General features: G+C 43.5%; 1 protein-coding gene across 1 annotated transcript in view; it reads left to right on the forward strand.

Annotated features, from left to right (window-relative positions):
• Positions 1–2,444: 2,444 nt before the first annotated feature.
• LOC306744795 (ankyrin repeat and IBR domain-containing protein 1-like) overlaps positions 2,445–16,682 on the forward strand; it is a gene marked incomplete at its 5' end in the record, with an annotated part of 28,563 nt that continues 14,325 nt past the window's right edge. The window contains 10 exons of the mRNA XM_079227482.1: positions 2,445–2,632; positions 3,570–3,870; positions 4,686–4,868; positions 6,257–6,374; positions 9,081–9,289; positions 12,099–12,187; positions 12,286–12,430; positions 13,202–13,372; positions 14,446–14,530; positions 15,315–15,445. Coding sequence (XP_079083608.1) covers positions 2,445–2,632; positions 3,570–3,870; positions 4,686–4,868; positions 6,257–6,374; positions 9,081–9,289; positions 12,099–12,187; positions 12,286–12,430; positions 13,202–13,372; positions 14,446–14,530; positions 15,315–15,445 — 1,620 coding nt within the window. The remainder of the gene's footprint in view (positions 2,633–3,569; positions 3,871–4,685; positions 4,869–6,256; positions 6,375–9,080; positions 9,290–12,098; positions 12,188–12,285; positions 12,431–13,201; positions 13,373–14,445; positions 14,531–15,314; positions 15,446–16,682) is intronic.

Here is a 16,682-nt window from a genome sequence, read left to right on the forward strand (position 1 = left end):
GGTCAGTGGGCAGGTGAATGTTTTTTTCAGGGACCCCCCAAACGCAACACAACGTTCAAACGGGCGGTTCGTGAACACAACACGTCGGTTTCCAGCTAGTAGCGACACACGGTAAACACCAGACTGACACGTGGAAAGCTACGCAGGAGAACTGTTAACATTGGTGTGTATGTGTTCAGCGGCGTATTTACACGTCGGGTGATGACGTCATGAAGGAGTGTCGTTAATAAATAATTGTCAGATAGGTTAATGTACATCTGGAGAGAGAGAGTTAGTGTGTGTTCTCGCGACTCGGGTGTTTAATTAACAAGTATTCGCCCAGGTGAGACGTTTTCTGTTTGTCTTGCGCCTCTGACTTTGTTGTGATGATGATGATGATGATGGTGGTGGTTGTGGTTGTTCCTGTCCTCGCGCGACTCTGGCCTGGTTCAGCGATGCAAAGTTAACTTGTGCCATCTGGCTTTACTTGCTTTCATGACGTGTGATTCGCTGACGTTTTAGTTCGCAGTTAAAGCAACATTTCACCCTTTTTATATAATGACCATTTACCAGGTGAAGTTATATCGGTTAACTCAAGATTTAACGACAGCAAAGCCATATTAAAAACATCCGTTTACAAACTCTCGCACAACTCGTGCAGTACAACCCAAGTCTCGTTTATCCAGTTCAATGCTTGCGCATGCGCACTGCGAGAGTCAGTGCGTGATATATGCAAATAGACATTTTAAGGGTTAAGTATTTCTTGGCTGTGTTGATTGTGGATTTTAAATGTATGGGTCCTAATTTAAAGGATGGACAGAGATGATGTCATATCCCAGATATGGCAATGGGTTATTACATTTAAATAAGTACAAGGTATGTAGTATGCCGTTATTGAGGTTGTCTGCTTAAAGAGCACATGATCAATCATGCATGTAAACTCACTTACAGCGAGTCTTACAGAGGTCAGGAGACAAGGGCCCATCTCACTGCTCCGTTTACCACAATGGACGCTTTCAGAGGATTTCTCTCACCAGAAAGTTAAAACATTACATGGCACAATAAATGTGTATCAGCCTCTGTACTTGGATGTAACATGTGAGCGCCACATAACGTCACTACTAACGTACTCTTCCTAGCTATATATAAGTTGTCGGTTTATTAGGTACAACTATTGCAATAATTCCCACATTCGGTATACTAACAGGTGTTTCTATTATTATACCAATGATGGTAGGGACAATAACAGACACGCCTCTCTGCATGATACAGTACAGTTTCCATCGACACAAACTACATCCTCATATCAGTTTGATAACCTTCATGGTGTTATGATTTATTGCAGGACTGTTGTCGTAATAAACAAGTCCCAGGAGTGACGCTTTCTAAATGTGTATATATATGTTTGCTTATTTTTCTTCAACTTTTTTCTTCAGAAATGTTAAGTATGACATTGAAAATTCCCCAAATTACAGTGAGAATAACTTTTTTCTTGCCCAAAAAGGGGTAAAAAAAATGACCTGGAATTTGACTCCTCTTCCCATCTGTGACAAATACACAGACACCGAGTCGCTTTTGTAGTTTAAGCTGATATTGTGACCAGTGAGTCGGGTTCATCCACAATCTTGACTCTTGTTTTTTTTAAGCTGCGGAAATTAATCAATTGTCCTGCGACCGGAATGTCAAAATGAGTTGACCACTTCCTTTGTTATTGTTGCTCCCTTGTGGCGAGTTGAGCATTATGGAATGTGTTCTTTACGTTTTCAGGAAGCATTTCCCCTTCTATTGTGTCCGAAAGTGGCCTCCTGGAATAAGGATTTGCATGGTGGTGAGAATAATGTTAGTTTCATGAGCTATATGACGCTGAAGGACATTATGCGTTTTGTTGATTTCATGCTGTAGCCCACAAAAAAAACAAAACACGAAAGCATCACATTGGCCAAACAGTCGTGGCCATATGGTGTGAAATGCTGACTCGCTGCGTGTCGCTCCTCAGTTGAGGATACCTTGTTTCCCCGATGACTCCTGGCCTCAGTGGGATGGGCAGCTTTGGCACAAAGAGAGGCGGAAGCTCCTGGTGATGCCAGAGGAAGTCTTGTCCTTCTCGCCGTGTGAGCTTTGTTGGCCCTATGTTTAGTTATTCCCCACAAAAAAAGAATAAAAAGAGAAACACAGGCAGGTTGTTTTCTGTGCTGTGGAGATGCTGACATAGGGGCTTGTGGCAGAGCAGCCTGAGCAACCTTGGAGATGCAACTCTCGTCCTTGTGATTCAGAGGCAGTGGACGTGACTAATACTCGTCGTCTTTTTAGCAAAGGAGGCCTCGTTTGACTCGGGACACGGCCACTAAGGAATTCAACTCCTGCTTTTTCTTCTCTTCTTAAGGACGTTCATTATGCTGGCCTATTGGACGTGAACAGGTCGGGGACAACGTCAGTCGGAGCTTGAACCTACAGCGGGGGAAGAGATGGGCAACACGGCGACCAAGTTCCGCAAGGCTCTCATCAACGGGGACGAGGCGCTGGCCTGCCAACTGTACGAGAGCAACCCGCAGTTCAAGGAGGCTCTGGATCCCAACTCTACATACGGAGAGTCCTACCAGCACAACACTCCACTGCACTATGCTTCCCGGCACGCCATGACCCGCCTACTCAGGTCAGGATAACCAACAAGCGAGGAGCAAACAGACATAATGTACACATTCAGAGTCGCATATTTTTGTTACTTTTGGGGGAAAATGTATATTTAAGGATTGAGAGACGAGGGACTAATTTCTTGTGCTCTAGATTTTTGATATGCTGCAGTTTTATTTATTCAATATCTTATTTGTATTTGTTGTGCAGCCTCGGTTTAGATTTTTTTAGCCCTCTGGTCGCTTCTATTACTGTATTCCTGCATCGTATGATACGTTTTTTTTTTTTTTCATGTTTTGTCTCTATACGTCTCTGTCCCATCTGTCTCTCCACATAGCCATCTGTTAGCAGCTCTCAGGAATGCAACATGCTGGGATGGAATAGGATGGGGCTCTAAGAGCTTCCCACCCCACAAGCTACCAACCTCGCATGTGTTTATCTTTACTTTAAGAACACTAGTTTTTTTTTAAATCTCAGCAGGTAACAGTAGATTCTGTTGATTCTAGTTTCCACACGAAGCACCGAAAATCAGAGACTAATAATTGACCTGCAATTTATATCTCCACATGCATCTTTGCTGTGTAATTTTCACATATTTGTTAACTACATGACTTCAAATGTTGTAGAATAAATATACAGTTACACTAATATAGAATTTTAAACAGAAGTCTGCGATATTAGTTTTTTCCATCTTTTTGGGGAATTGTCGGAGGATAAAGTGGCTTTTGTGTTATTTGCTGTGTTGACAAAAAGAACATGCTAGGGGGCTACAAAGAGGCTTACAAAAACAAAACAAGATCGGACAATAATTATAGACGCTAGTAGGTTTCTTTGTTGACCAAAGCAGAAATAAAAAGTGAACAAAAATATGTTGGCTTGCCCCAGATATTAGCACACAAAGCCATTTCTGGGACAGTAAGCAAAAGTTTAAAATAACCGTCTCCGTCTTATTCTTTTAGGTCTTTCCTCCTAAGCAAAGATGGGAATCCTAACAAGCGTAATGTGCACAATGAGACGTCTCTGCACCTTCTCTGCATGGGGCCCCAGATCCTGACCTCAGAGGGGGCCCTGCAACCCCGCATCTCCCGGCCGTATGAAGACAAACACCGGCGAGCTGAGTCCCTAAACGTCATCCTGGCGTGGGCCGGAGCAAAGCTGGACCACGGAGAGTACGAGAGCGCTGATGTCAATGCCACTGACAACAAGAAATACTCCTGCCTGCACTACGCCGCTGCCTCCGGCATGAAGACGTGTGTTGAGGTGAGATTCCAAAGTCCTGTGGACCTTTTACAGTGTGGGATAATGTAGAATATTCTCATTTTAGGTTTAGGTCAAAGGCGCTACAGATGGAAATGGAGGAGTCTCACTAAGATACGGGGCAATTTGAGGGGAATGAAGGTAAAAGGGGCCAGAAGAACCCTCGTCTTTAACACACATGTTTCAGTGTATTCTCTTTCGTACTATGAATATTTGTAGAATAGTGGCCGATCACATCCTTCATGTTAAGATTAATCAAGCCGCTCCCTCGTGTAGTTCAGGAGGACGCCGTGCATTGCACCTTTCATTAATCTGCATACAAAAGTCACATTTATGATTGAATCAACGCAATGTTGTGTGTCTCTCAATATCTGAGTTTGCAAAGTTTTGAAAAGGATTTTGTTCCCACGATTCACAATTATGTCGTCTTGCACTGTTAATGTTTTTTTTTTTATTACAATTTCACCCACGAAAAACCGAACAGTGTAAAAACCAAATGTTTAAGTTGGGAAAGAGAAACTTTAAAACAATGTAAGCAAAGTGGGGAAACAAAAAAAGAATTGAACAAATGTTCGGGAAGCTGAAAATACATATTCATCACGGGCAGAACAAGTCACTTTACTTAAAGTGGCTCAGCTCTAGTGATTGGGGGGGAAAAAACACTTATTTCAAAAGTGCAACCCACAAAAAGTCCAAGGCACCACTCCTCTGTTTCTGTCATGTGAGATGTTTCAAACTTCACAAGCCATGAAAGCCCCTGCGCATTAGTGGGCGCCCAATTATTCAAAAGCTACATTTTCCTCCTTGTTTTTCTCCAGTTGCTGTTGCAGAGAGAAGCAGACCTGTTCGCTGAGAACGAAGACCGCGAGACTCCATGTGACTGTGCGGAGAAGCAGCACCACAAGGAGCTGGCCCTGTGCCTGGAGTCGCAGATGGTCTTCTCTCTTGCCCCCGAGGCGGAGGCCATAGAGGCAGAGTACGCTGCCCTCGACCGGAGAGAGGTACAGAATAACACACCAAAAAAAGGCAGAGGGTACACAGACGTTTAGTTTGTCACCTTCAACCGGTGTCACGCACAACGCCGCCCACACCGATCTTCGCTTGTAGTTTGTAGTCCCTACCAAACTGTTGACAAAAACCCCAAAAAACAAAGATGAATTCCAGTTTTTGTTCATTTTATTGCTGCTTGTCTGTAGCCCATTTTGGCTGGAATTCTGCTGGATAGGCCCCCACATCGTAGATGCTTTGGTTAGACACACACACACGCACACGCGCACACACACATTAGTCACACAAAACAGCCTGGCATAAGGCATGTGACTCCCATCACCATCACCCTGTTAGCTCATTGGGCCTGGCTTAGTCAGGCATCAGCAATTGTCTGTATTTGATTTGCTTTAAAAACTTCTACTTCCCTTTCCCTGTTGCTCCCTCTGCTCTTTTATTACATTTCTCTTCCATACGTCACTCTTTGCTTAACCTCCTCTTGTCACCATCCTTCTCTCCTCCTCTCTTGTCTCTGTCCTTCTCTCCTCCTCTCTTGTCTCTGTCCTTCTTTCCTCCTCTCATGTCACCATCCTTCTCTCCTCCTCTCTTGTCACCATCCTTCTCTCCTCCTCTCTTGTCTCTGTCCTTCTCTCCTCCTCTCTTGTCTCTGTCCTTCTTTCCTCCTCTCATGTCACCATCCTTCTTTCCTCCTCTCTTGTCTCTGTCCTTCTTTCCTCCTCTCATGTCACCATCCTTCTCTCCTCCTCTCTTGTCACCATCCTTCTCTCCTCCTCTCTTGTCTCTGTCCTTCTCTCCTCCTCTCTTGTCTCTGTCCTTCTTTCCTCCTCTCATGTCACCATCCTTCTCTCCTCCTCTCTTGTCACCATCCTTCTCTCCTCCTCTCTTGTCTCTGTCCTTCTCTCCTCCTCTCTTGTCTCTGTCCTTCTTTCCTCATCTCATGTCACCATCCTTCTCTCCTCCTCTCTTGTCTCTGTCCTTCTTTCCTCCTCTCATGTCACCATCCTTCTCTCCTCCTCTCTTGTCACCATCCTTCTCTCCTCCTCTCTTGTCTCTGTCCTTCTTTCCTCCTCTCATGTCACCATCCTTCTTTCCTCCTCTCTTGTCTCTGTCCTTCTTTCCTCCTCTCTTGTCTCTGTCCTTCTTTCCTCCTCTCATGTCACCATCCTTCTCTCCTCCTCTCTTGTCACCATCCTTCTCTCCTCCTCTCTTGTCTCTGTCCTTCTCTCCTCCTCTCTTGTCTCTGTCCTTCTTTCCTCCTCTCATGTCACCATCCTTCTTTCCTCCTCTCTTGTCTCTGTCCTTCTTTCCTCATCTCTTGTCTCTGTCCTTCTTTCCTCCTCTCTTGTCTCGGTCCTCTCCTCTCCCTTGCCCTCCTCTCTAGCTGTACGAAGGCCTGAGGCCTCAGGATCTACGGAGGTTGAAGGACATGCTGATAGTGGAGACAGCCGACATGCTGCAGGCCCCTCTGTTCACTGCAGAGGCCCTGCTACGTGCCCATGGTACTATCTCTCTCACACTCACACACACACACTCACACACTCTCTATCTGCATGTCCTGAAAATGGTTGGCACTGACAGCGACCTGGTAGCCTGGCATATTCTTTTATCTCTCTCTAGGCAATACACACAGATGCTTGTAAAAAACCCTGACCCGTTTATTTATTTGTACCTTGTGTAGAGCATAAACAAAGCATATTTTGTGGTTGCCTTGTAAAGAAGAGATTTGTTGGTAAAAGTGTGGTATACTTTATTTGTATCTCGTATAAACTCCATGTACGCTCCAGTGGTTTCCTCGCAGTGAAAGGGGCAAGATGTGACCGGCCTTTGTTATCTCAAAGAATTTCGCTTGTATTGCCCTCAGTGGAGAATGTCATTGTCACATGCTCTGATTGCTATTTCATGGGCCTCGTCCTTTCCTCCAAATATGTGAGAACACTAGTACATTCAAACAGCAGGGTACTTGCACAGTTGACATTTACCATGAAGAACATCGTCCACAGCGGAGACTCAGGCTTTCCCTCTTTATAATAACACAACGGTCTCTTTTGCTTGTATTGCTGTTGCAAACATTGGTTTTCAATACCGTGGGAAAGAGCTGCATCTCACATATTTGCACTTTTTGTTTATTTTAAGACTTTGTTTTCTTCCTTTCTGTGGTTATTAGAAATAATAGTGTGCAGTGGAACGCTGCCTGTTTGAGCTACATCACACATTTGTGCAAGTATATCTACTTTTTAAACATTGCTTCTTTACTTATACTTCTAAATAGACGCTGAAAAACCAGGTAGCTTCATTGCTATCACGACTAGGTAATGGAATTCTGACATGGAGGTTGTTAAGGGATGTTAAAGTAAAATGTGAGTAAAACAGAGCAATAATATATATATTAATGGTTTGCTTCAAGCAGACAGTTTGTCTCTGCAGTGTAGATTTAATACCCCGGGAGGAATAAAATGTATGAGATTTAGAGTCTGGAGTGACGACGGGTGTAAAATGTGAGTTGCCTTATTAAATCTACTGGTGGGTGAAGTAATGGACGCTTCAGGTAAAAGCCGACACATCGGCATTCACAAACAAAAATGAAGTACACATCCACGCCGGTCAGCTCTTGTTTAATTCAGTACAAATGTGTCAAGTCATCACATCTATGCCTAAAGCTGCATGCATCCAGGAGACATTAACGTCTCTGGCTTTACTTAACCGAGCCACGATAATGCGGACGAAGAGCTTCAAATGTGCAAAACAAAGTTATTTCATTGCATAGTTTTGCAAAGCACTTATTGGCTCACGTTATGTTAGTGGAGGAAAGATGTGTCACCGCTAGTCTAAATACCCTGCTCTCTGATTCAGTTGGCTCAGTGGCTGTTGAGCTGTGTGTGCTACTTATTAGACATATTTTTGGGAGATTAGAGGGGTGAGCCCCAGATTACGGCTATATTTATTCACCTCTAGCCTGGGATTGCTGTCTGTCTGTGTAATAGCGATGGAACGTTTCAGGATTTTTGTTAATCTCAAGAAGAGAAGGATTTTTTTTTAAATGTATTTATAAATCTTTAACACATTTCCACACTGCCTAACTTTAAAATTTCCATATGAGTCTTTTTCAGTTCTCTTATCATAATTCTTGGTGTTTTCCTACGACGCTGCTTTGGACAATTTGTATTTCCCGGCTAATTATTTTTATATTTAGGACTAAATATGAAGACTTTTAATTTCAGACTCCATTTAATGACCATAGGTTGGAAGATAGACTCCCACTCATTGATGTGTGTTTTTAATTGAATGGAGATGAGGGAAATAGTTGCAATATTCATTATCTTAACGAAGCCATTTAGAGTCTGAGGCGTTTGATTGGTGGTGAAACGTGTCCCGAGGCTGATAGAGGCCTAATTGCACAGTTGACCGGGTCATGCTCCTTTTTTTTTTTTTTTTTGGAGGGGATCTCTTTTTTTTTTTTTTTCTTCGGCAGAGAACATTTGGACTCAGGCACATTGATTCAATATTCATACTGAAAAGTTCTCCGAGCGGTTCCCGTGCTGGTGGGAGAGAGAAGAGCTATTCTAACACAGAAAAGCAGATGGCAGCAGGGCTGTGTTGTTGTGTTTTTAAAAGGCCGAGGTGGTAGTGTTGCCACCGGAGAGGAATCTGTGTGGGCTTTGGTGGATTTAGCATTTCGCTTACCAATTCTATCCAACAAGACGGGAAGGACAAAAAAAAGAAAAGAGAACAAGTCTTGTTTCATCAGGTTGAATGGAAATTATGTCATACGCTGCCTTGATGTTTATCCATGCGAACATTCCTGAAGACGAAATACACTCGGCTTTTTGTAGATTGTAGGTTCCTGTGATTTACTCTGTGATTGCAGCTGTTTTGTGTGACGAGGTCGTGTCTGTTTGCCTGTCACATGGTTAAAACAGTCGCTGTTGTCATTTAAAACAACATGTTAGAAGCTTTTATTTCTCTATTTGGCCGACTCCACTGGTCATTCTGGACTTTTGCTACATTGGTGAAGTAATTTACTTATTTTTTTTCACCTCGCAGCTGAAATTTTGTCATCCAAACTTGATTTATGCCTCATTGCGATGTGCTTTTAACGAAACTAATCGCTTTCTCAATCAATTTGATTCTTCTCTGTTTTGATTTTACGCATTAGCATTTATCTCTCTCTAATTTATGTCTTTTCCTTTTTTTTGTGTGTGCATCAGATTGGGACAGAGAGAAGCTCCTGGAGGCCTGGATGAGCAATGCCGGGGAGTGCTGCCAACGCTCAGGGGTGCAGATGCCCAACCCGCCTCCAAGCGGCTACAACGCCTGGGACACCTTGCCCTCGCCGCGGACGCCGCGCACCGGCCGGCCCGCCATCACTTCCCCGGACCAAATCAGCGTCATGCCTGCCGACGAGGAGTCCTCTCTGGTGAGAGATGCCTACGGCTTCCCTTTGGGGCAAAAATAGGTTTAATGGTTGTCGTCAAACTCCTTTTTTCACTTTTGATGAATTCAAAGTTAATAACAAGGACGGATTTGCAGTAGCTGCGACAAACAGTGATGCCTCCCAGGAGTTTCTACGGGGATAATGGTTTATGAGTTATGAAAGAGGGTGGGGCTTAAGTATAGAGGGCAGGACTAACCCTCATTATTGAAACCTGCATTCTCTGCTGAGAGCAAGGATGAGGCAGCAACTTCTGGTTCTGCAGAGTGACGCAAAGTATCTTAAAACCTGCATTCTCGCTACTGACCAGCAGGGGGCCAACTCCTCCCACTCCTCGCCGCCCTAAAGCATACTCCATTAAAGCGGAGTATGATTTAGGGCGGGTTTACTGCTACCAAAGCCTGGTAACTTAAATTTATCAGTTGCAAAAACAACGACAACATGGCGACGGCAAAATGACCGAACTCAAGCCTTCAAAACGTCAGTCCTCAAACCGATGGGTAGGGATGGGTATGTTTTTTTTTCTTAAAATTGAACAATATATTAACTGTTTAAAGTATAATATAAATAAATACAAAACACTTGAATTCAAACTACAGCTTCAAACTTTTTAACTTCAAACTATGAACAATATATTTAAAACACAAGCATCAGGTGGCCTGATAGGGAACTCCACTCAGAAACTGTTGGGTTCTTTACTGGACTACACGTCATCATTAATATCAACCAATATGGCACCGGTTTTCGGTACCCAACCCTAACAATGGGTGACGTCACGATGACTACGTCCACTCCTTATACACGGTCTACTTCAAGGATGCTTTTCACAAGTCTATGACAAATGGTAATGACTGTTGTGGACCGGCCGACAGAGTGAGCTCTAGAGCTGCTGGTCGCAGCTAAAAAAAAGTGAAAAGAAAACTTTAAATGGGAGTTTCAGACGCGGTAAATGAGAGCACCATTTGATTGAGTTCTATCATTTAACTGTACGTCTCAGTGAAGAGCGATAACATAAAATGAAACCACAAGACGAGTCGCCCCGGGGAGCCGAGGCGCTCCTGCTGCAGTGGAGGATAAAGCTAGCATGGAAGCACACGGACGGGTAGTTACTGGCAGCGTACCCATGAAAACTCCACACAAGTGTTTATTTAAATTGAGTCCCGACGGCGTCCTGAAGGGTTTCTGCTGAATTCTTTACATTCGCAACGCCGCACCTGTTTTTCCTGCATAATGTTGCTTTATTTCGGTCATTAGTATGCACGCCAGTGGTCTCGCCCCGCCAACATAAACACCAGCAGTACTTCCTCTGCTCCTCGGAGAACAAAGGGGTTTGTTAATTACGGTGTAAGCTCTGAACATGAGAATATTGTATACTTTCTAAAAATGTTATTAGTGTATAAAATTCCACTATAAAACCATAGGTAGTGAGAGTATTCCACAGCGACCATCTGTGGCGAGCACGAGGGGGTTCGTAATCAAACTGTGGAGACCCCCAGATGTTGTGTGGGACGGGACGTTCAAATTTAAGTACCTTCCAAGTTTAACAACGAGGAAACAAGTAGTTGGTGAGCTTGCAATAACTGCGGCTCCCACGAGTCGTAGACGTGCAAGTGCGCTCTCTAAAAGTTATTTTTTTCCACAGCTGTGCTACTAAATCTACAAGAACATTATTGAGCCTCCTGGTCTGGGGTTTCCTGGTAGTTATCAAACATACGTGACATTTTCCTCAGCGGTCTTCTTTGTGAGCAGTTGTCAAGATGGACATTTTGTCAAGTGATGCGCTGTTGGCGATTTATCTGGTTCGACAACCGACTGTAGAAGACTGTCAATGCAGATGTCAAGTGTGTTTGATGACGAGCACTGAGAGGCAAGTTTGATGCTGTCCTGTCCTTAAAGGTGGCGTTTCCACTGCTACATAATGATATATAATGATGGAAAAATGGATGAAAAAAAACATTTTTGACACCTGACACCAGGGACTTTTGAGCTTTTTGAAATAACATTGCTACCAGTTGGGGAACATCTGACAATCTTTTTTGGGATACATGATCATTAGTGTCTCAGAAATGAACAGTTGATTGATCAGCGTCTTTAGGGGAGGTGATAGGCTGCGTTTGTCTGGCGGTATCTTCCGTTGTGACTTTGTGCCTCAAAGTGCAGCGTGCCGATCGACCGGCTCTCCTCAAGGGTCCGTTTAAAGGTTACACTTGATTATATCACATTGGGCTCTTTCACAAATCAATACTTGCATTGTTGAAGTGCACTGCCTCGTTTTATGTCTTTTGTCAGGGTCAGTGTTTCACTGTAACAAGGACTGTGAGTGTTTGTGTCTCAAGTTTCTGTGGATGTGAGAGAACCCATCTTATGAGACGCTCATCATCGAGGCCTGGGCTGGCTTTTCGGACAGTGTTTTTTCATTTTATTTAATTTTACCATCGTGTGTGGTTAAAGCTGACATCAGCTGGTTACGGCGGGGTTTTTCTTGATCTAGTCCTCACATTTGAATATAAAAATTAAGCCACATATTTGGGAAGATTTCCCAGACAGCCTATTCTCAAGATTGTTGAATTTCTGGCAAAAACCTGTCACACACTCAAAAGGCCGTATTCACTTTAACTCAAAGGAGGATGTAATAACATGAATTGTACCGGAGGGCCTTTGGAAATTGCACCACAGAGTTTGAAGAATTACACAGAAAATACTCTTTTATAGTCTTTCTGTAGACCTTTCTTTTCAAATCTAGACTGAAACTAATTGCACTGTGGCCTGAAGACGGATTTATTTTGTCTCGCAGTGTGGCATCTGCATGTCTTCCATCTCCGTCTTCGAGGGACCCGTTGACATGTCCTGTGGCCATGAGTTCTGCAGAGGCTGCTGGGAAGGGTGAGTCGTGGTTTGGTTAACCTGCAGGATGCTGCAGATGGGCTCAGGGCGTCCCTAATTTCCTTACTACGCTTTTCAGTGTACGTATGCTTCCCCAGGTTTCTAAATCTAAAGATCCAAGAGGGTGAAGCGCACAACATCTTCTGCCCGGCCTTCGACTGCTACCAGCTCGTGCCCGTGGAAGTCATTGAGAGCGTGGTGTCCAGAGAGATGGATAAGCGCTACCTCCTGTTTGACATCAAGGTAACCAGTTGTAAAAAAACAAGAGACGTGCACCAAACGCATGACGCGCAATATTGAAATTGAAATATTGAAACACAGGGATAAGCATATGACTCCTGCGGTTCAATAGAATTCCTTTTTTTTTTATAAGAACTTCACATATTAGCAAAGTACACAGACATAAAACTAAATAATTAATAAATACATGGCGAAATGCCTGTACTTTCGGGTAAAATTTAACCTGCTATGCTTGCACATGCATGACTCGCTGATTTTTGGCATCTCGCCAAAAGCAGATCTCCGTGAGATCTCTGTTGCCTCTCTAGATCTCAGCTCAACATTGAGCATGAATTAAGAGCGGTCGTATCAAGCCTGCAACCCCGTTCAAAAAGATGTGTAGAGGAAAGCAGGCTCATTGCAGCCACTAATACTGATACAACTTGATGGCTCACACATATCTGCACTCATTTGGCTTTGCTTGTTGTTATTACTTTCCACAATAAGCTATTATTTTGCCAAATATGGGTTATTCTTTGCACAGAGAGAACTTTATTTGCATTGTTCTAACAAAGCGATTGCACATTTTATTAGTTTTTGTCTGATGGAGCAATCTGGTGAAAGTGATCGCAATTGTTTCTGCAATAAAAATTCAGCATGGACCGTTTTGTTGTGGGCGGTGGGGCATGGACATCGTTCTTCGTGACAGAAAAAGTTTTGAGAACCACCGCTGTAACGGAAGAAGTTGAGCTAGAAGTGAGCGTCATGCGGTCGCTCTGTTTCTTCTGTTCACAGGCGTTCGTGGAGAACAATCCCGCAATCCGCTGGTGTCCCGAGGCCGGGTGTGAACGGGCGGTGAGACTGAGCACCCAGGGCCCTGGGACCTCCGCCTCGGACCCTCTTAGCTTTCCCCTCCTTCGGGCTCCAGCTGTAGATTGTGGCAAAGGCCACCTCTTCTGCTGGTCAGTAACCACACCGTGTGGAAATGAAACCGTGTCCGTAGTTCTTTGTATTGTAGTTATTGCAAGACGTAACATATTCTAATGTAATGTGATGCAAATAACATGTTTTGATCCATTAGAAGTCAGATAAGGCTGCATGAACTTGTTGCTACCATTTTGCAAACTCTGGTTTTTCACTACAAAAAAGAAAAACAGTCTTAAAGAGTCATCTTGAGCCACTGAAGAAGCCAATGGCCGTTCCAACTGAGAGCTCTGAAGCTCTGTTGGGAACCATCGCTCCAAAAAAACGCTCTGCATCGAAGGCGTATGACGGCGTATGACGGCCTGTCAGGAGTTTAAAATATATATCAGAGTATTTCCTGGCGTAAAACCAGGTACCACTCATAAGTCTTCATGATAAACTAAGCTAAAGTCCTCCCGACTCGAGCTTCCCACTTGAGATTGACATTGATGATATGCCTGAGTATTTCCTACTCCTCTAACTTGTGATGAATGAACACATCTTCTGTTAAAAAAAAATTCCAAGTCTTTCACAACTAAACGTGTACCCTGAATTAAACCGATTACATGGGTATCCATATATTTTGTGTGTGTGTGTGTGTGTGTGTGTGTGTGTGTGTGTGTGTGTGTGTGTGTGTGTGTGTGTGTGTGCTAGCTAGCTAGCTAGCTTGGCAACATGCCCAAGGGCAGAAGGGCCCTGCTGCTGTGTCGTCCTCCACCTTCTGTCCTCTGTATTAAATCATCATCATAACATGACCTCCACCCCGACTACTACCTCACCTCGCTGGTGAAAGTGTCCGCCGGGTTCACTTGTCTTGTTTACTCTGGAGTGCCGTTGGCTTGATTTATCTGGTAGTGGAACTGGACTTTAATAGTTCCCTTGACACGGGGAAGGCAGATATGGCCAATTGATGGTGGCAGACGGTTTGGACAGCATCTCTGACCGCAGTGTGTGTGTGTTCGTGTGTGTGTGTGTGTGTGTCTTAATTTGATGTGCAGTCCAGGGACAGAAGGGTGCTTTCAATAGATCTCTGCAGCACCTTTATCTGTCTGCGTATATATTTATTTTCCAGGGAGTGTCAAGGCGAGGCCCATGAGCCCTGTGACTGTGACACCTGGAAGTTGTGGCTGCAGAAAGTCTCTGAGATGAGACCTGAGGAATGTGAGTATTCAATCAATCAATCAATCAATCAGACTCAAGGTCCAGATAATACAAAAGACATTAACTAGAATAACATACATACAAAAGCTGTACCAATGTCTCCACAGACAGGACTGGTATTGTGTAGTAGTATACTGTGTTTGATACTACACAATACACTGAGTATCGACATCAACTTACTTTGTTTTTGGGGGTATGTTTCAGACATCCAGCTGCATTTACAAACACAGCATTCTGAGTTTTGAACTTTAAAACATGTTTGTTAGTTGGGTTGCAGTCAAGTGATTTGATTTGGAGCTAAATTGCAACCACAGTAATTATAAACAGTTTAGCACGAAGCCAATTAAAATCCACCATGTTGATGATAAAGTATTAAGTACACCGAACAGCCCACTCGTCGAGAGCGTGCGATGTTTTGTAATTGGACGGCGGGATATCTGATGGATGATTCAAGACGGCCCGAGTCGCTCCAAAGTGCCACTTCCTTCATGTGACAGTCGCTGATAAAAGCAATTATTCAGCTTGGAAACCATCTTCCCCTTCGATTTCCCCAGATTCTGTTTTATCGTGGCATTTCAAACGACACATAAAAGGTGCTTTGATAATAGCCAATTATTGTGTTTCTGTGTGTGTGTGTGTAGAGATGTCAGCAAAATATATAAGCAATACACATTAGTCAGACAGGACAATTTCCCACTCAGTGCAGGCAGTGGTCTGTTCAGACGCTGTGGTAATAGTCATTCTCATTCTGTCTCGTTACGCCTTTATTTGTCCTCCATCCCAGTGGCTGGTGTGGGCGAGGCTTACGAGGACGCGGCCAACTGCCTGTGGTTGCTCTCGAACTCCAAATCCTGCGCCAATTGCAAGTCGCCAATACAGAAAAACGAGGGCTGCAACCACATGCAGTGTGCGAAGGTAAGTCAGGGTGGGAGGGTTTCATTTTACTAGTACAGCGGGTACAGTAAGGATTAAACACGTCACCATTTCTCTCAGTAGATATATTTCTAAAGGTGCTATTGACATGGAATCTTCACCAGATGTCGGGAACAACCCACGTGATGCAGACATACAAAGAAAACCAGACAATTAAGTTCAGAAATTAAGTTACGTGTCATAAAATGGAATACACCGGGAAAAAGTGTTGACTGAAATGTATTTAATACTTGGTACAAAAACCTTTGTGGTTCAAGTCGCCTCCTGTGTGGAGATTCAAAGACTGTTTGTGTGGAAGAATGAGCCAAAATCACACCTGAGCAATGCATGCGACTAGTTTATCCACACAGGAGGCTTTTGTACAAAGTATTAAATACATATTAGTCCATTTTATTACACATAACTTAATGTCTTTTAAAACTTATTTGTTTGGTTTTCTTTGTATGTCTGGATTACTTGGGTTGTTACCGACATCTGGTGAAATTGTCATGTCAATATTACCTTTTACAAATATATTTACTGAGCAAAATGGTGACGTGTTCAATACTTATTTTACCCGCTGTACTAGTGAGATATGAAAGTTTTTTGGCAGAATTACAGACACATTTAGAGGATTGGTTCATCGTTAGCTTTGCAGCTAGCATATTGCAGCATGTAGGGGCACCTTAGCTCTCTTGTATGTTATTGTGTGTACATTGTGTACATTGTGTACTATGCATGCAGTCACCTGTGATTACCTCATCCGGTCTGTGGTTGGATGTCGTTTCCACTCCTCCTCGATGTTGCCGGTAGCATCTCACATCGTCTGAAAGGTGGGGAGTTGAGCAACTGGGGGAGGATAAAAAGTTGAGTGGGACTTGATTTGAGCGCGCTGCTTTTAAATCAGCTTTAACCGAGGTGCAGGTGGGAGCACCACTGGGGAAATTTGTTTAAACACGAGAAAGGAAGTTGAAGGCTCAGCAACCGCACTCAAATCATCTTTACAAGCACACATTCGGTCCACGGAGAAATGCAGTGAAACGCTGCTCCATTCTCAAACTTCAGAAGCCTAATGGAAACAAAAGATTTAAAGTATTGGCCAATAAAATATGTTCTCGCACTATTTGGGGTTCTTGTGATTTTTACGGCTTATTTAACTTTCAAATTCCGTTTTTTTTGTTATTCACTTTTGGGCAATACACAAGATTTTACAGTATTTTCTTTACAATAGTCTGTCAGG

This window comes from Taurulus bubalis, assembly GCF_910589615.1.
Source record: "Taurulus bubalis genome assembly, chromosome: 12".
NCBI classification, from domain to species: Eukaryota; Metazoa; Chordata; class Actinopteri; order Perciformes; family Cottidae; genus Taurulus; species Taurulus bubalis.